General features: G+C 38.1%; 1 protein-coding gene across 1 annotated transcript; it reads right to left on the bottom strand.

Moving 5' to 3' along the window:
• Positions 1 to 836: 836 nt before the first annotated feature.
• Positions 837 to 1,879, bottom strand: LOC110724084 (uncharacterized mitochondrial protein AtMg00240-like). The gene is made up of 2 exons (XM_021903481.1): positions 1,567 to 1,879; positions 837 to 949 (listed from the first exon to the last, which is right to left on the bottom strand). Exons 1-2 carry the CDS (start codon positions 1,877 to 1,879, stop codon positions 837 to 839), a joined length of 426 nt encoding a protein of 141 aa, XP_021759173.1.
• Between the last annotated feature and the right edge of the window lie 12,225 nt (positions 1,880 to 14,104).

Below are 14,104 nucleotides of genomic sequence, written 5' to 3'. Positions count from 1 at the left end.
AGGTGTTTTCAGAGTTTTACCTAGGGTTTCAATGTTCAATTCGATTTTTACTCCATTAACAGCACTTGAAATAATCCCTAACTTTGCTTGAAAGTTTTGGCAAAATTCTGTCATAGCTACAGGGTACATATAGTTTGCTGAAACTCTTGACAACAGAAATTCCCAACCTTGAAATTTAATTAAATCAAGAAATTCTAAAAATCTTGCTTTCCTTACACCAAACAACATCAATGCGATGTCCAACTACATACCTTCCAGCCTGTGACTCAAGTTCCACTTGATCAGTCACTTCCTCTTCTTCATCTTCCTTTTCAGAGTTATTCTCCTCCTCTTTATCTTCTTCTTCTTCCTCACTCATCTCTTCTTCTTCTTTGTTCTCCTCTTTTGTCTCTTCTGAGTTTATTCCTTGAGCAAACTCATCTACTTCTTCAATTTGCTCTTCGAGAGACTTTTCACTTTGTTTCTTCTCTTTCCATTCTTTTAATCGTTGGAGAATGCTTGAAACAGAGGAATCCCCTTGATCGCTTTCAACTTCTTTTGGTTTCGGAGGAGATTTTCTAGGGTTTTCGGGAGATTTGTTTGAGGTAGAAGATGATTTGTAGTTTACCATGGCTAAGGGAGAAGTTTCTTCTTGAATTGTGTTCTCAGAGTGTTGTGATTCTTCTGAGGAAACAAATTCAGCAATGATCACCATTGATGCTTTAGGAAAGGTTTTTTTTTAAAGGTTGAAAGAGTTTTTATTGGGAGGGTTTAATTTGATTTGACAGTGAGGTGAAAGAGGTGGGTGAAATCAGCTTTTATAATAAATGAAGCGGTGTGAGGGAATTTAGGAAGTTTCACTGTTCAGTCATTAATTGAACAAATTCAATTGATTTTTCAAATTTTAAATTACTGGATGAGTCTTTCAAAAACTGAACTTTCCAAATGCAATTAATCTTAAAAGAAGTTTCTACAAAACACAATTGGAACACGCTTTTTACATATGTGTAATGTACATATTTAATAACTTATACAATTGAGCAATTTAATGAACTTACCTTTGGTAGTTAACAACGGTGACACTTTAGCTATGTTTATCACACCAAGGTTGTGGCAGAAGCTCTTTTCGCTTTATTTACATTATTTTTGACTTTGCCATATCTTGGAACTTCAGAGGCTAGTACTTCAGCTTGATCATCCCAAGTTCTAGTCTCAATTTCTCAAATCTTTCTCTGTTCAAGGGCTTGGTTAGAATATCTGCAATTTGACTTTCAGTTTGACAAAATTCTAACTTTATATTCCCTTGCTCCACATTATCTTTTAGAAAGTGATGCCTAATGTGGATGTGTTTTACCTTTGAGTGTTGAACTGGATCCTTAGAAATACATATAGCACTAGTATTATCACAGTAAATAGGTACACATTCAAAAATAATACCAAAATCTCTGACCTGTTGTTTTATCCATAGAACTTGTGAACAACATGCTGCCGCTGCCACATATTCAGCTTCTGCTGTAGATAAAGAAACTGTGTTTTGCTTCTTGGAACCCCAAAAAACTAAACAGGGACCTAAAAATTGTACCATACCTGAAGTGCTTTTTCTATTAACCAGATCACCTGCATAGTCAGCATCAGTAAAACTATTCAAATCAAAAGAATCACTTCTGGGATAGAAGAGACTCAAATCATCAGTTCCTTTCAAGTATCTTAGAATTCTTTTTACTGCTGTCAGGTGAGACTCCTTTGGATTTGCTTGGAACCTGGCACACAAACCTACACTAAAAGATATGTCAGGTCTACTAGCTGTTAAGTAGAGTAGTGAGCCTATTATACCTCGATACATAGATTGATCTATGCAAGTTCCAGATGGATCTTCATCTAATCTAGTAGCAATTCCCATAGGAGTATTATTAGTTTTGGCATTTCCAACTTGTATTTCTTGATTAGTTCCTTAATGTATTTTTGCTGATGAATCATAATTCCCTCTTCAGTTTGCTTGATTTGCAAACCAAGGAAGAAATTTAATTCTCCAGTCATGCTCATTTCAAATTATCCACTCATAAGGTCAGCAAAATACTTGCATAGAAATTCGTTAGTTGCACCAAATAAAATATCATCAACATAAATTTGTACAACTAAGATATCAGTTCCATTTGAGTTCAAAAACAATGTTTTATCAATTTTACCACGTTTAAAACCATTAGCCAAAAGGAACTTAGATAATCTTTCATACCATGCTCTAGGAGCTTGCTTTAACCCATAAAGAGCTTTGTCAAGCTTATAGACATGGTTTGGGAACTCAGGATTTTCAAATCCAGGAGGCTGTTCCACATAGACTTCCTCATTTAAATATCCATTTAAGAAAGCACATTTGACATCCATCTGGTACAGCCTAAATCCCATATAAGCAGCAAAAGCAATAAGTAAACGAATAGCCTCTAACCTGGCTACTGGAGCAAATGTCTCTTCATAGTCTATTCCTTCCTGCTGGTTGAAACCTTGTACAACTAGTCTTGCTTTGTTCCTTACAATAATACCATGTTCATCTAGTTTGTTTCTGAAAACCCATTTCAGTCCAATGGACTTCTTATCTTTTGTTCTAGGTTCCAAATGCCAAACTTTATTTCTTTCAAATTCATTTAATTCAGCTTGCATAGCATTAATCCAGTCATCGTCAGTTAAAGCTTCAACATAATTCTTAGGTTCCATGGAGGAAAGGAATGCATTGTATGCACAGAAGTTCCTAAGCTGAGATCTGGTTTGAGTTCCTTTTGTGATATCACTCATGGTTACATCAACTGGATGTGATTTCTGATATTTCCAGGGCCTTGGAGTGAAGTCCTTGGTTGGATACAATTTTTCTTCATTATTGTTGACTGGTTCTTCTATAGGAACTTGTTCATGGAACTCAGTTTAAACTTCTTCAGGTGTATCCACATTCTGGTCTTCATTATGGACATCAGTCTGTTCTTGAAGTGGAGTTCCTGGTGCATTCTCCATCTCAGGTTCAGCGTTTGCTTCAGGATTCGTTACTTCAGCAATTTCAACTTGCTGCTTCTGCTGTGATGCTGGTTCCTCATCTGGATTCTTCTTACGCACAAGTCCAATTTCAAAATCATCATCACAATCCTGTACATCAACCAAATGTTCAGTTTCATCAAATATAATATGTACAGACACCTCAACACACATAGTTCTTTTATTATAGACTCTGTAAGCTTTACTATTCGAGGCATATCCTAGGAATACTGCCTCATCACTACGTTCATCAAATTTACCCAAGTTCCTTTTACCATTATTGTGAACAAAGAATTTGCAGCCAAAAGATCTAAAGTAGGAAATATTAGGTTTTCTCCCTTTCATAAGTTCATAGGGAGTTTTATTGGTGATGGCCCTAACAGATACTCTATTAAGTATATAACATGATGTGTTTACTGCTTCAGCCCAGAAGTTCCTAGGCAGCCTGCTTGATATCAGCATTGTCCTTGCCATGTCTTCAAGGCTCCTATTCTTGCGTTCCACCACTCCATTTTGATGTGGAGTTTTTGGGGCAGAGAAGTTGTGATCCATACCATACTCAGTACAGAATTCATCAAATTTTGAATTCTCAAATTCTGTTCCATGATCTGATCTAAGATGTATCAATTGATTGCCTGTTCTTCTCTGTTCTTTCTTTACAAAAGCAAAAAACTCATCAAACGTTTCATCCTTACTTACAAGAAAGAAAACCCAAGTGAACCTTGAAAAGTCATCAACAATAACCATTACATATTTCTTACCACTTCTACTTTGAATTCTCATTGGACCATAGAGATCCATATGAATGAGTTTCAAAGGCCTTTTGGTACTTACCATCTTTTTGGACTTGAAGGAAGTTCGGGTCTGTTTTCCTCTAGCACAAGCTTCACACACTTTGTCATACAGGAACTTAATGCAAGGAAGTCCTTCCACTAAGTTCTTAGATTTTATTTTATCAAGTAAAGAAAAGCTTGCATGGCTAAATCTTTTATGCCATAAAAGAGGATCATCCTCAATAACACTAAGACATGTTAAACTGCTGTTAGGAACCTCATTAAGATCCACAACATATGTGTTCCCTTTACGAGTTCCTTCTAAAATAATGTTACCAGTGTCATTGTGGATGATTCTACACTTATTAGAAGTAAAGCTAACAGAATTACCTTTGTCACAAAACTGTGAAATACTTAACAAATTGTGTTTGAGTCCCTCGACTAAAAATACATTATCAATGGCATGGGAACGTGACCTTCCTATCTTTCTAATAGCAATTATATCACCTTTCATATTATCACCAAAGGTCACTGTTCCACCGTAGTAGGCATCCAGTGAGAGAAATTTAGATTTATCTCCAGTCATGTGCTTAGAAAAACCACTGTCGAGGTACCAAGTGTTGTTCCCCCTCACTGGAACCTGCAAGAAGAATTAAACGTTAGAGTCAGGAACTCAGGTTTCCTTGGGTTCCTGTGTAACAAGAGTTGATTCATTTTTCTTGACCCAGATTTGTTCTACATGTTTGACATTCTTCTGAGTGCTTTGTTCTTTCTAAGGACACTTAACCTACTTATGTCCTGTATTGCCACAAAAATAACAAACAATGCTACTAGTCAAGTTGACTACTTCTTTTCTTTCTAGAACTTCTTTTAAAACCTAAACCCTCAGTTTTCTTGGTTTGAGCCCTAGTAATCCAATCAGGAACTCTATACTCTATTGGTTGCTTACCTTTCCTAGCTCTCTCAAGTTCCCCCTCAAGACGTGCCTTATCCGTTTTTAAATCTTCCAAATCATATTTTAATTTTTCAAAATTCGGATAATCAGTAGGTGGAGGAACTTCAGAGTTAGGAGTATCAACACTAAGTTTTAACAAAGACAATTCCACATTCAAGAGTATGTTATCTTGTTTCAGGTTCTCAATAGTCTCTTTTAAATTTTTATTATCATCAAACAGACTAAAGAACCTGTATTGAATGTCAAACTTCATGTTGCCAACCCATTCACTATTCTCTTTGTAAGTTACTAAAGCTTTATCACTTTGCTGCTTGGATCTATGTAATTCCTTTAAATCTTCTTGAATTTCCAAAACAGTATTTATTAGATTCTCTTTAGACAGATGTTTTAATTGATTGTAAGAGAACCATACCTTATACTCAAGCTCCTTTAGTTTGGCAGCTTCATCAGTTTTTGCCATTAAACATAAATGAGCAGTTTCTTCTAATGGTTGGTCCTCCTCTTCTTCTGAATCTGTATCTCCCCAAGCAGCTAGCATGGCTTTCTCCAAATTGTCCTAGGTGAAGTAAGGCTTATAGAGTTTTGACTCTTTGGATTGTTCTTTGCCTTTTGTCTTTCCTTTCTCTCCATCCTGTACAGGGCAATCCTTAATGAAGTGATCTTTTGACCCACACCTGAAGCATGTTGTGTTTCTGGAACTTGTGAACTTCTTGTTCCTGTCGAACTTCTTTACTCATCATCTTTTTAAATTTCCTCACTAGCATAGCCATCTCTTCCTCATCCACTTCCGATTCTTTTGAATCTTGAGCCTTAAGTGCAAGGCTTTTACTTCTGGAACTTTCAGTATTGGAACTCAGATAAAGTTCATGTGTCATCAATGATCCAGCTAGTTGTTCCATATTAAACTTGGTGAAATCCTTAGCTTCCTGCATAGCACTAACCTTGGATCTCCAGCGTTCATCTTGTGGTAGACTTCTTAGGATCTTCCTTGTCTGTTCATCAATAGGAATATGCCTGCCAAGGGAGTTCAGTTCATTAATAATATGATTGAATATGGCAAACATCTCTTCTATGGTTTCTTTAGATTGCATTTCAAACCTTTCATACCTAGACATCAATAAATCTATTTTAGAACGTTTTACCTCGTTAGTACCTTCATGATTTACCTGTAGCAAATCCCAAATCTGTTTGGCAAACTTGCATCCCATGATACGGTTATGTTCATGGGGTCCAAGTCCACAGTGCAAATACTTTATTGCTAAAGCATTCAGTTCAAGTTTCTGATAATCTTCTTTGTCATAAACAGAAATAGATTTAGAAACTACTCATGTTTGTCATTGGTTGCAGTTATTTCAAAATCACCAGTTTTAATAACACGCCAAACCTGGTAATTTTCAGCCTTGATGAAGATCTCCATCCTGTTCTTCCAGTAGGCATAGAACTTACCATTGAACATAGGTGGACGTTGGGTTGAGTACCCTTCTTCAAGTTTCTCCATGTAATTCATATCTCCAGGAACTTACTCAGCAAAGTTATTTGCTTGCAAGTGAGAACCTTGCTCTGATACCAATTGTTAGTTGAGACGAACACTACAAGAGGGGGGGGGGTGAATTGTAGGTGAGTTCCTAGTGACTACTTTTTCAAATATAAAACACAATAAAATAGGAACTTGCAATGCACACAGGATTTTACGAGGAAACCTTCTAGTGCCCAACTAGAAGTAAAACCTCGACCCTACCTTAGGGATTTCGAACACAAACAATTTCACTATAATAGGGAAAACACCAGGTTACAACCTATTATAATCAAACCTCTACTCACAAGTTCCTGAACGAACCTGCTATAGAATAGGATTCTATTCTACCCAGTCTAAGTCCCACACTTAGACTCTCTCTCGTACTCCCTAAGCACAGATCTTCTCAACTTCTCAACAGAAGCTCTCTCTGTATGCAATGATAACAAAAACACTCTCACCCAAATAATCCAAACCAATTACAAGTAAAGACACCTAGTATATGATCGGCAAGCTATGCATGAAACCCGAAACTAATATGACAAGATGATAAGCTTGGCAAACTTACACAATTAAAGCTCTGTAAATTCTTCACGCATAAACTCACACAAAAAACCTGAACTCCTTTTTTTTCTCTACTATTTATACAAGTATTACTTGTATAGCAAGTAGGTTTTCTTAAAGATAAATAAGTTAAACTTAACTTATCTTTATACACGGTTTTTATGTAAATCATTTAGAAGAAAATCATTTCCGAAAAATAAGATAGAAAGATTTAGTTAAAAAGCATAATATCTTTTTAAAAAACTGATTTTAAGAAATAAACATTTAAAGAAAATCTTTTTCGAATTCTATCTTTTATCTTTTCCGATTTTAATTTATTTTCCAAGCTAACTTGCCACGCTTCTAATAGACTTCATGCATATCCTACTTAACATATTTAACAATGAATCTAGAAGATAAAATCTTAAATAAATCATTGTTGCGCCGCACTCTGATAAGTGGTTTATTTGACCACTTATTGTGTAAATTTAAACCCGATTTTGCGATCATTTCCCCTCTTTCTAACCCAATTTAGTACCTAGATCGAGAACTTGAGTCCTGACTCCCAAGATCGCGGCCTAAACTACTCTTAGTAATATGAAGTTGTTATGTATTGTTCATTCGCACAAAGTTAAGGCATGTCATTCTTGTTTCCTTAGTTCAATCTTTAAGTTGTTATAAATAATAGTTTGTGATGTAAATGCCCAAGTTTGAAAAAAAAAACAAAAAAAAAAAAAAAAAAAGGGAAAGAAGTGATGAATAGCCACCACCCTAGCGATTAAACAAGCTTGGGGGTGCATTTTTGTTTCAAGTTTATTCATAGTTTGTATTTTGGGTCAAAGTTAGAAACCTCTTTAGGTTTGCTCTTAGTGCTATATATCTTAGCTTGACTTTAATTGCAAAGCACTTTTAGTTTTCTCTATGCCTTAACTTTGCGCCGTATTCCTTGAGTCTTGTAATGTTAGTAGAATAGTTGAAGCCATAGACGGTGGAGGGAGTTGGTTCACAAGCATATGGAGAGGGTATTTATCATTGAGATGTCGAGTGCTCTAAACCTTCTTTGGTCTATTTTTCTTTCGGCTCCTTCGAGGAGTCATGAGACATTACCATTAAGGGGAATTTGAACTTTGTGTTGGGGACGCGGTAAGATTGGTTGAATGGACCAAAGTTGAGTACATTCGGGAAGGTTAGCTAGGCCTTGGCTAGTCATGACCGTGGTTGATCTTAGGCATATACCTCATGCTCGAGTTTTATTGCTTAAGGATTCTCATATCTATGCATGTGCTTTTCTTTGAGCAAATTGATCTTTGGGTTTGTTTTTGGGCAATGTGAATTGCTTGAGGACAAGCATTTGGCTAGCTTGGGGGGATTTGATAAGTGGTTTATTTGACCACTTATTGTGTAAATTTAAACCCGATTTTGCGATCATTTCCCCTCTTTCTAACCCAATTTTGAATGAAAATGTTTTGTCTCGGTTTTCCCCCCCTCTTGGTTTGTGTTTGTCCATGTTTTGCAGGTCTATGGACTCAATTAGGCAGGCTTTCGGTGCATGAATCGTGTTTAAGACAAGAGGATTGAAGATTGGAGAGGGCGCTCCAGGGGAGCGGGCGTGCACCTCTCATGGAGCGGGCGCTCCTCGACTCTAGCCACATTCTGCCCAAGTTCAGGTGCTGTTAGGAGCGGGCGTGCTCCTCACCAGGAGCGGGCGCTACTCCCTTTGAAGATTAAATCTGCCCATGCTGCTGGAACAGGGGAGCGGGCGTGCATCATGTGAGGAGCGGGCGCTCCTCCCTGACACTTTCAAATCTGATCCTTCATTGAAGCATTCTGGAGAGGGCGTGCAGCCGAAAGGAGCGGGCGCTCCCAGGTTAGGAGCGGGCGCTCTTCATTGCGGAGCGGGCGCTCCTCGCTGGGAATCCGTTTTCTTTTGACGGATTTCCCTATGTGTTTCGGGGAGTATAAATACTTCCCCTTTAGCTCATTTAGAAAGGGGGTACAGTAGCCTAGTTTTCAGAAACCTCTCTTAGTTTGAAACATTCCTTAGGATTAATTTAGCTTAGTTTTCATCAAATCAAATCATTGTATTAGTGAAATTCAAGAATTATTCTCAAAGTTTGGCAATTTGTATTCAACATTTGAAGCTTCAATTAGTAATTTCTCCAACCTTCTTCCTTTTAATTTCAAATTTTATTTGGTATTTGCATGTTATTTAAATCTTCTTAGTTCTTGGTAATTTGTTATTGGATAATAGTTATTTCAATTGTTAACCACTTTTCCCCAATTATTGAAGTATTTAGAACCCTAATTCTTGATTGCATGTTGATAAACATGAGTTGTGAGTAGTCTTCTTGCTAGGGGTTGGGTGAAGCTCGACCTTTTGGGTTAACTATGCAAATGTGGGAGAAGCATTGATGTTTGTATTGCAATTAAATTGATTATATGAGATTGCTTGTTAGTTCCTCATGATAGGTTTAGCTACCCTTGACTAAGGAGCTTGATAGTATGATATGCCTAATTTGACATGGAAGTGTAAATTGAGTACGTCATTACTTATTGTAATTTGATTATGTATCATCTATTGCTAAACTAATGAGGAACCTAAGTTTAGTAGTGTGAGTTGTTTTCTAATTGCATGAGGTTGATTTTACATATAGTCCTTGCTATATCTTGTCTATTTTACTCCCCGTTTGCCTATTTGCCTTGGTTGAGTGGATCTCATTCCCTAGTATCTTTAATTCATTGATTTAGAACCATAGTTTGTTTGTCTTCTTGACGAACCCCAATTCACCAATTGACTTCGAGTTAGCTTAAGTGTAAAGATCTTTGGCAATCATATCCCGTTCCTTGTGGACCGAACTCTTACTTGTCATTATGCTTGGTTTGTAAGGTGTTTGTTAATAAATGTGTTTGATTGAGTGTGGAATGTACGGCCGTTCTAACGCCCATCAAAATGGCGCCGTTGCCGGGGAACGGTGTTGTTGATAGCTAATTGATTACTTGAGTCTAGTTCACCATAAAAAAAAATTTCAAAAAGATTGTTTCTTTTTGGCTACACTTGTAGCCTTGGTACTAATTGCGTTTGTTGAGAGTGTATGCGCAGAACTCATAACAGGATCTTGGTACCTTACGATCCCGAGATTGAGCAAACTTATAGAAGGATAAAAAGAGCCGGTTCTAGGCAGTTTACTACTCCCCCAGCTAGGGAGACCAATTTCGAGGAGGGTCGAGATCAAATGGGTGACGCGGAACCACCACCTCAAAGACCTTTAAAGGAGTTGGGAACTCCGGGAGCTTATAGAGCTTCAAGCGGCATTGCTCCACCCGTTACTCAAGCCAATGACTTCGAGATTCAGCCCGCAATGATTAATTTGATAGAAAGGAGGCAATATAGTGGAGCAAAACATGAGAGCCCTCTTGCACACTTGAACGAGTTCGAAAAATATTGTAACACGATCAAGGTAAATGGGGTAACTCAAGAGTTTGTGAGACTAAAGTTGTTTCCTTTTTCTTTGATAGGAAGAGCTCTTGAATGGCTTGAGAAGGAGGTGAGGCCTAACTCCTTGAGAACTTGGGACGAGGTCACCACGGATTTCTTAGGAAGATTCTATTCCCAAAAGAAGACGGCCGAGGCAAGAGCTTTGATCCAAGGTTTCCGTCAAAAAGCTAGTGAAACCATTTATGAAGCATGGGAACGATACAAGGAATATCAAAGGGAGTGCCCTGATCATGGCATTCCGTCATATCAAGTGCTTCAAATTTTCTATGGGGGCTTGAGCCCACAAGGAAAGACTAGCTTGGATGCAGGAGCGGGTGGCCCGATTATGAACAAGACGGAGGAGCAAGTCATAGAGATAATTGAGGATGTGGTGAGGCACCACATGGATTGGCAAGAAGGAGAGAGAGATTCTCTAAACAAGGGAGGAAATGCGGTTTACTCCGTTGATCACCTTAATGCCATCAACAATTTGACCTCCCAAATCGCCAACCTTGGAAAGGAGATGACGTCCATTAAGGCAAAACTAGAGACCTCTAGTTCAACACAAGAGCATCCCTCCCAATCTAAGGGGAGAGGTATGAATTCTAACTCTTCTCCTTCTACTTCTAATAACATGCCTCATGGATGTTTGTTTTGTGAAAATTGTGGGTCTTATGACCATGATACCTCTTCTTGTAATTATGATTTCCAACCCCAACCCCAATACGAAGATGGTAATGAAAATGAAAATGAACAAGTCAATGCCTTGTCTTATGATAATAGACATAGGAATGACAATCAAAGATACTTACCACCAAATAGAAGAGAACAAGGGGGGAATTCCTATAACCAAAGAGGAAATGATTACGATTACCATAATCAAAATCAATGGGGAAGTAGGAACCAAAGGGACCAAAATCCCCAAGGTAACTACAACCAACAAGGTGGTTATGGTAACCATAATCATAATAATCAAGGAAACTATGGGAATCAAGGGCAATTTCACCAAGGGGGAAACTCTAATAATCGGAACGATTAGAACAACAATAATAATAGAGGTTCTTCTAATCAAAATACGTCCAATTCGAATGTTAGAGGTAATAGGGCTTCCCAAGACAACCACTATGCACAAGCACCACATAGTAGGTCTAGCTTGGAGGAAATGATGGAAAATCAAACTAAAATGTTCAATTCTTTCATGGCCTCAAGTGAAAAGAAATTTAGTGAAGTGATGACCCATAATAAAATGCTAGAGACACAAATTTCACAATTGGACAATGCTTTGAAGGAAGGGACTTGCACTTCTAAACTACCACCCCAAGGACTAGATCCTAAGAGGCCCGTAAATGTTATATCAACAAGGAGTGGTAAAGTTTTGGAAGAAAGTGTTCCTAAAAAAAGCAATGAGAGAATGAACATGAGTGAGCCTCCCTTTAAAAGTGATTTTGAACAAGAGAGAGAGCAAAACCATGAGAATAAAAAGGAGAAAGAATGTGAGAAAGAGAAAGATTTTGAAAAAGAGAGTGAAGAGAGAAGAGGAAAAGAGAGAGAAACAAAACAATTGCAAAAACTACCATATCCTCACAAATTTGTTAGAAACAAATTAGATGTGCAATTTGGAAAATTTCTTGAAACATTGAAACAAATTCACCTTTCAATTCCTTTTACCGATGCTATCAAGCAAATGCCTAACTATGCTAGGTTTTTGAAAGATATTTTGAGTGGAAGGAGAAAGTGTGAATTGGTTGAAACGGTGAGTCTCACCGAGAATTGTAGTGCAATTATCATGAACAAGATGCCACCCAAATTAAAATACCCCGGTAACTTTTCTATCCCATGTGCAATATACAAGATGCAAATTGATAATTCTTTGTGTGACCTAGGGGCTAGTGTTAGCCTAATGCCATACTCGGTATACCAAAGACTTGGGATGGGGGAACTTCTACCCACCAACATCACCCTACAATTGGCCGATCGCTCTATTAAATTCCCAAAGGGTAAGGTAGAGGATGTTCCTCTAAGGGTGGGGAAGTTTGTAATCCCGGTGGATTTTGTTGTGTTAGAGATGGATGAAGATGTTAACATTCCAATAATTCTAGGAAGACCTTTTCTTGCTACTTCGGGTGCTTTAATAGATGTTCAAAGTGCTAAAATTTCACTAAAACTAGGAGATGAGGTGATAGAATTTGATTTGAATGAGAGCATGAAATATCCAAGCTCTAGTCTTGATAATTGCATGATGATTGATACTATTGATTCTATTGTAACTTCTATGCATGAGCACTTGCTCACTACTAACGATGCCCTTGAGAATGTCCTTTTGAACAAGGAAAAGATAGGTGACCAAAGCAAAGAGATGGCATTGTATGAAGAGATGCTTGAAGGAAGTACGGAATCAAGCAATGAGCAAGTGTGCATGGGAATCACAACACATTATGCATTAGAAGTAGCTACCTCAAGAGAAGGTAAGGGTGTTCCAATGGTAGAGTTGAAACCTCTACCATCACACCTAAGGTATGAGTTTTTGGGCCCCAATTCAACTTTTCCGGTTATTGTGAATTCTTCTTTGAACGAGTGCCAAACTCAAATGTTATGTGGTGTTTTGAGAGATCACCAAGGTGCTTTAGGCTATACCATAGATAACCTCAAAGGTATTAGCCCCGCTTTATGTATGCACCACATAACACTTGAGGAGGGTGCTAAGCCTTCCATTGAGAGGCAAAGGAAACTCAATCCTCAAATGGGGGAGGTGGTGAAGAAAGAAATCACCAAACTCCTTGATGCCGGCATCATCTTCCCCATTTCGAGTTCTAAATGGGTTTCCCCCGTTCATGTGGTCCCTAAAAAGGGAGGAATGACCGTAGTTGAAATGAGAATGGTAATCTCATTTCAACTAGAACGGTGACCGGTTGGAGGATGTGCATAGACTATAGACGTCTAAATGCATCCACCAACAAGGATCATTTTCCTCTCCCTTTTATCGACCAAATGCTTGAAAGACTAACCAAGCACAAGTATTATTGCTTTCTTGATGGTTATTCGGGTTTCTTTCAAATCCCTATAAACCCGGATGACCAAGAGAAAACAACTTTTACTTGTCCCTATGGAACTTTTGCATAAAGGAGGATGCCCTTCGGGCTTTGCAACGCACCGACAACCTTCCAAAGATGCATGATGAGTATTTTTGGGGACATGCTTGAAGCCGAAATGGAAGTTTTCATGGATGATTTCTCGGTAGGGGGCCTTTCGTTCGAGGATTGTTTGTCCAACTTGGGCAAGTGCTTGACAAGATGTGAGAAGGTCAATTTGGTTTTGAATTGGGAGAAATGCCACTTTATGGTGGAAGAGGGAATTGTCCTTGGTCACAAGATTTCAAACAAAGGGATTGAGGTTGACAAGGCCAAAGTTGAAGTGATAGAAAAGCTTCCCCCACCAATCAATGTGAGAGGAGTAAGGTCATTTTTGGGGCATGCCGGGTTCTATAGGAGATTCATCAAGGATTTCTCACAAATTGCTAGACCCCTAAATGCTCTTCTTCAAAAAGATGTCATCTTTATTTTTGATGAAGAGTGTCTCCAAGCTTTCAACAAATTAAAGGAGGCTTTAATCTCAACTCCAATTGTGCAAGGGCCAAGATGGGATTTGCCATTTGAACTTATGTGCGATGCAAGTGATGTTGCGATTGGAGGAGTATTGGGGCAAAGGGTAGAGAAGAGGCTTCACGTGATTTACTACATGTCTAAGACCTTGAATGAAGCTCAACGGAACTACACCACAACGGAGAAAGAATTTCTTGCCGTGGTTCATGCTTTTGAGAAGTTTTGGAACTACCTCATTGGTTCCAAAAC

This window comes from Chenopodium quinoa, unplaced genomic scaffold (genome assembly GCF_001683475.1).
Source record: "Chenopodium quinoa cultivar QQ74 unplaced genomic scaffold, ASM168347v1, whole genome shotgun sequence".
NCBI lineage: Eukaryota > Viridiplantae > Streptophyta > Magnoliopsida > Caryophyllales > Amaranthaceae > Chenopodium > Chenopodium quinoa.
Note: the sequence above shows the minus strand (reverse complement) of the source record. Positions and strands in the feature narration are given on the sequence as shown.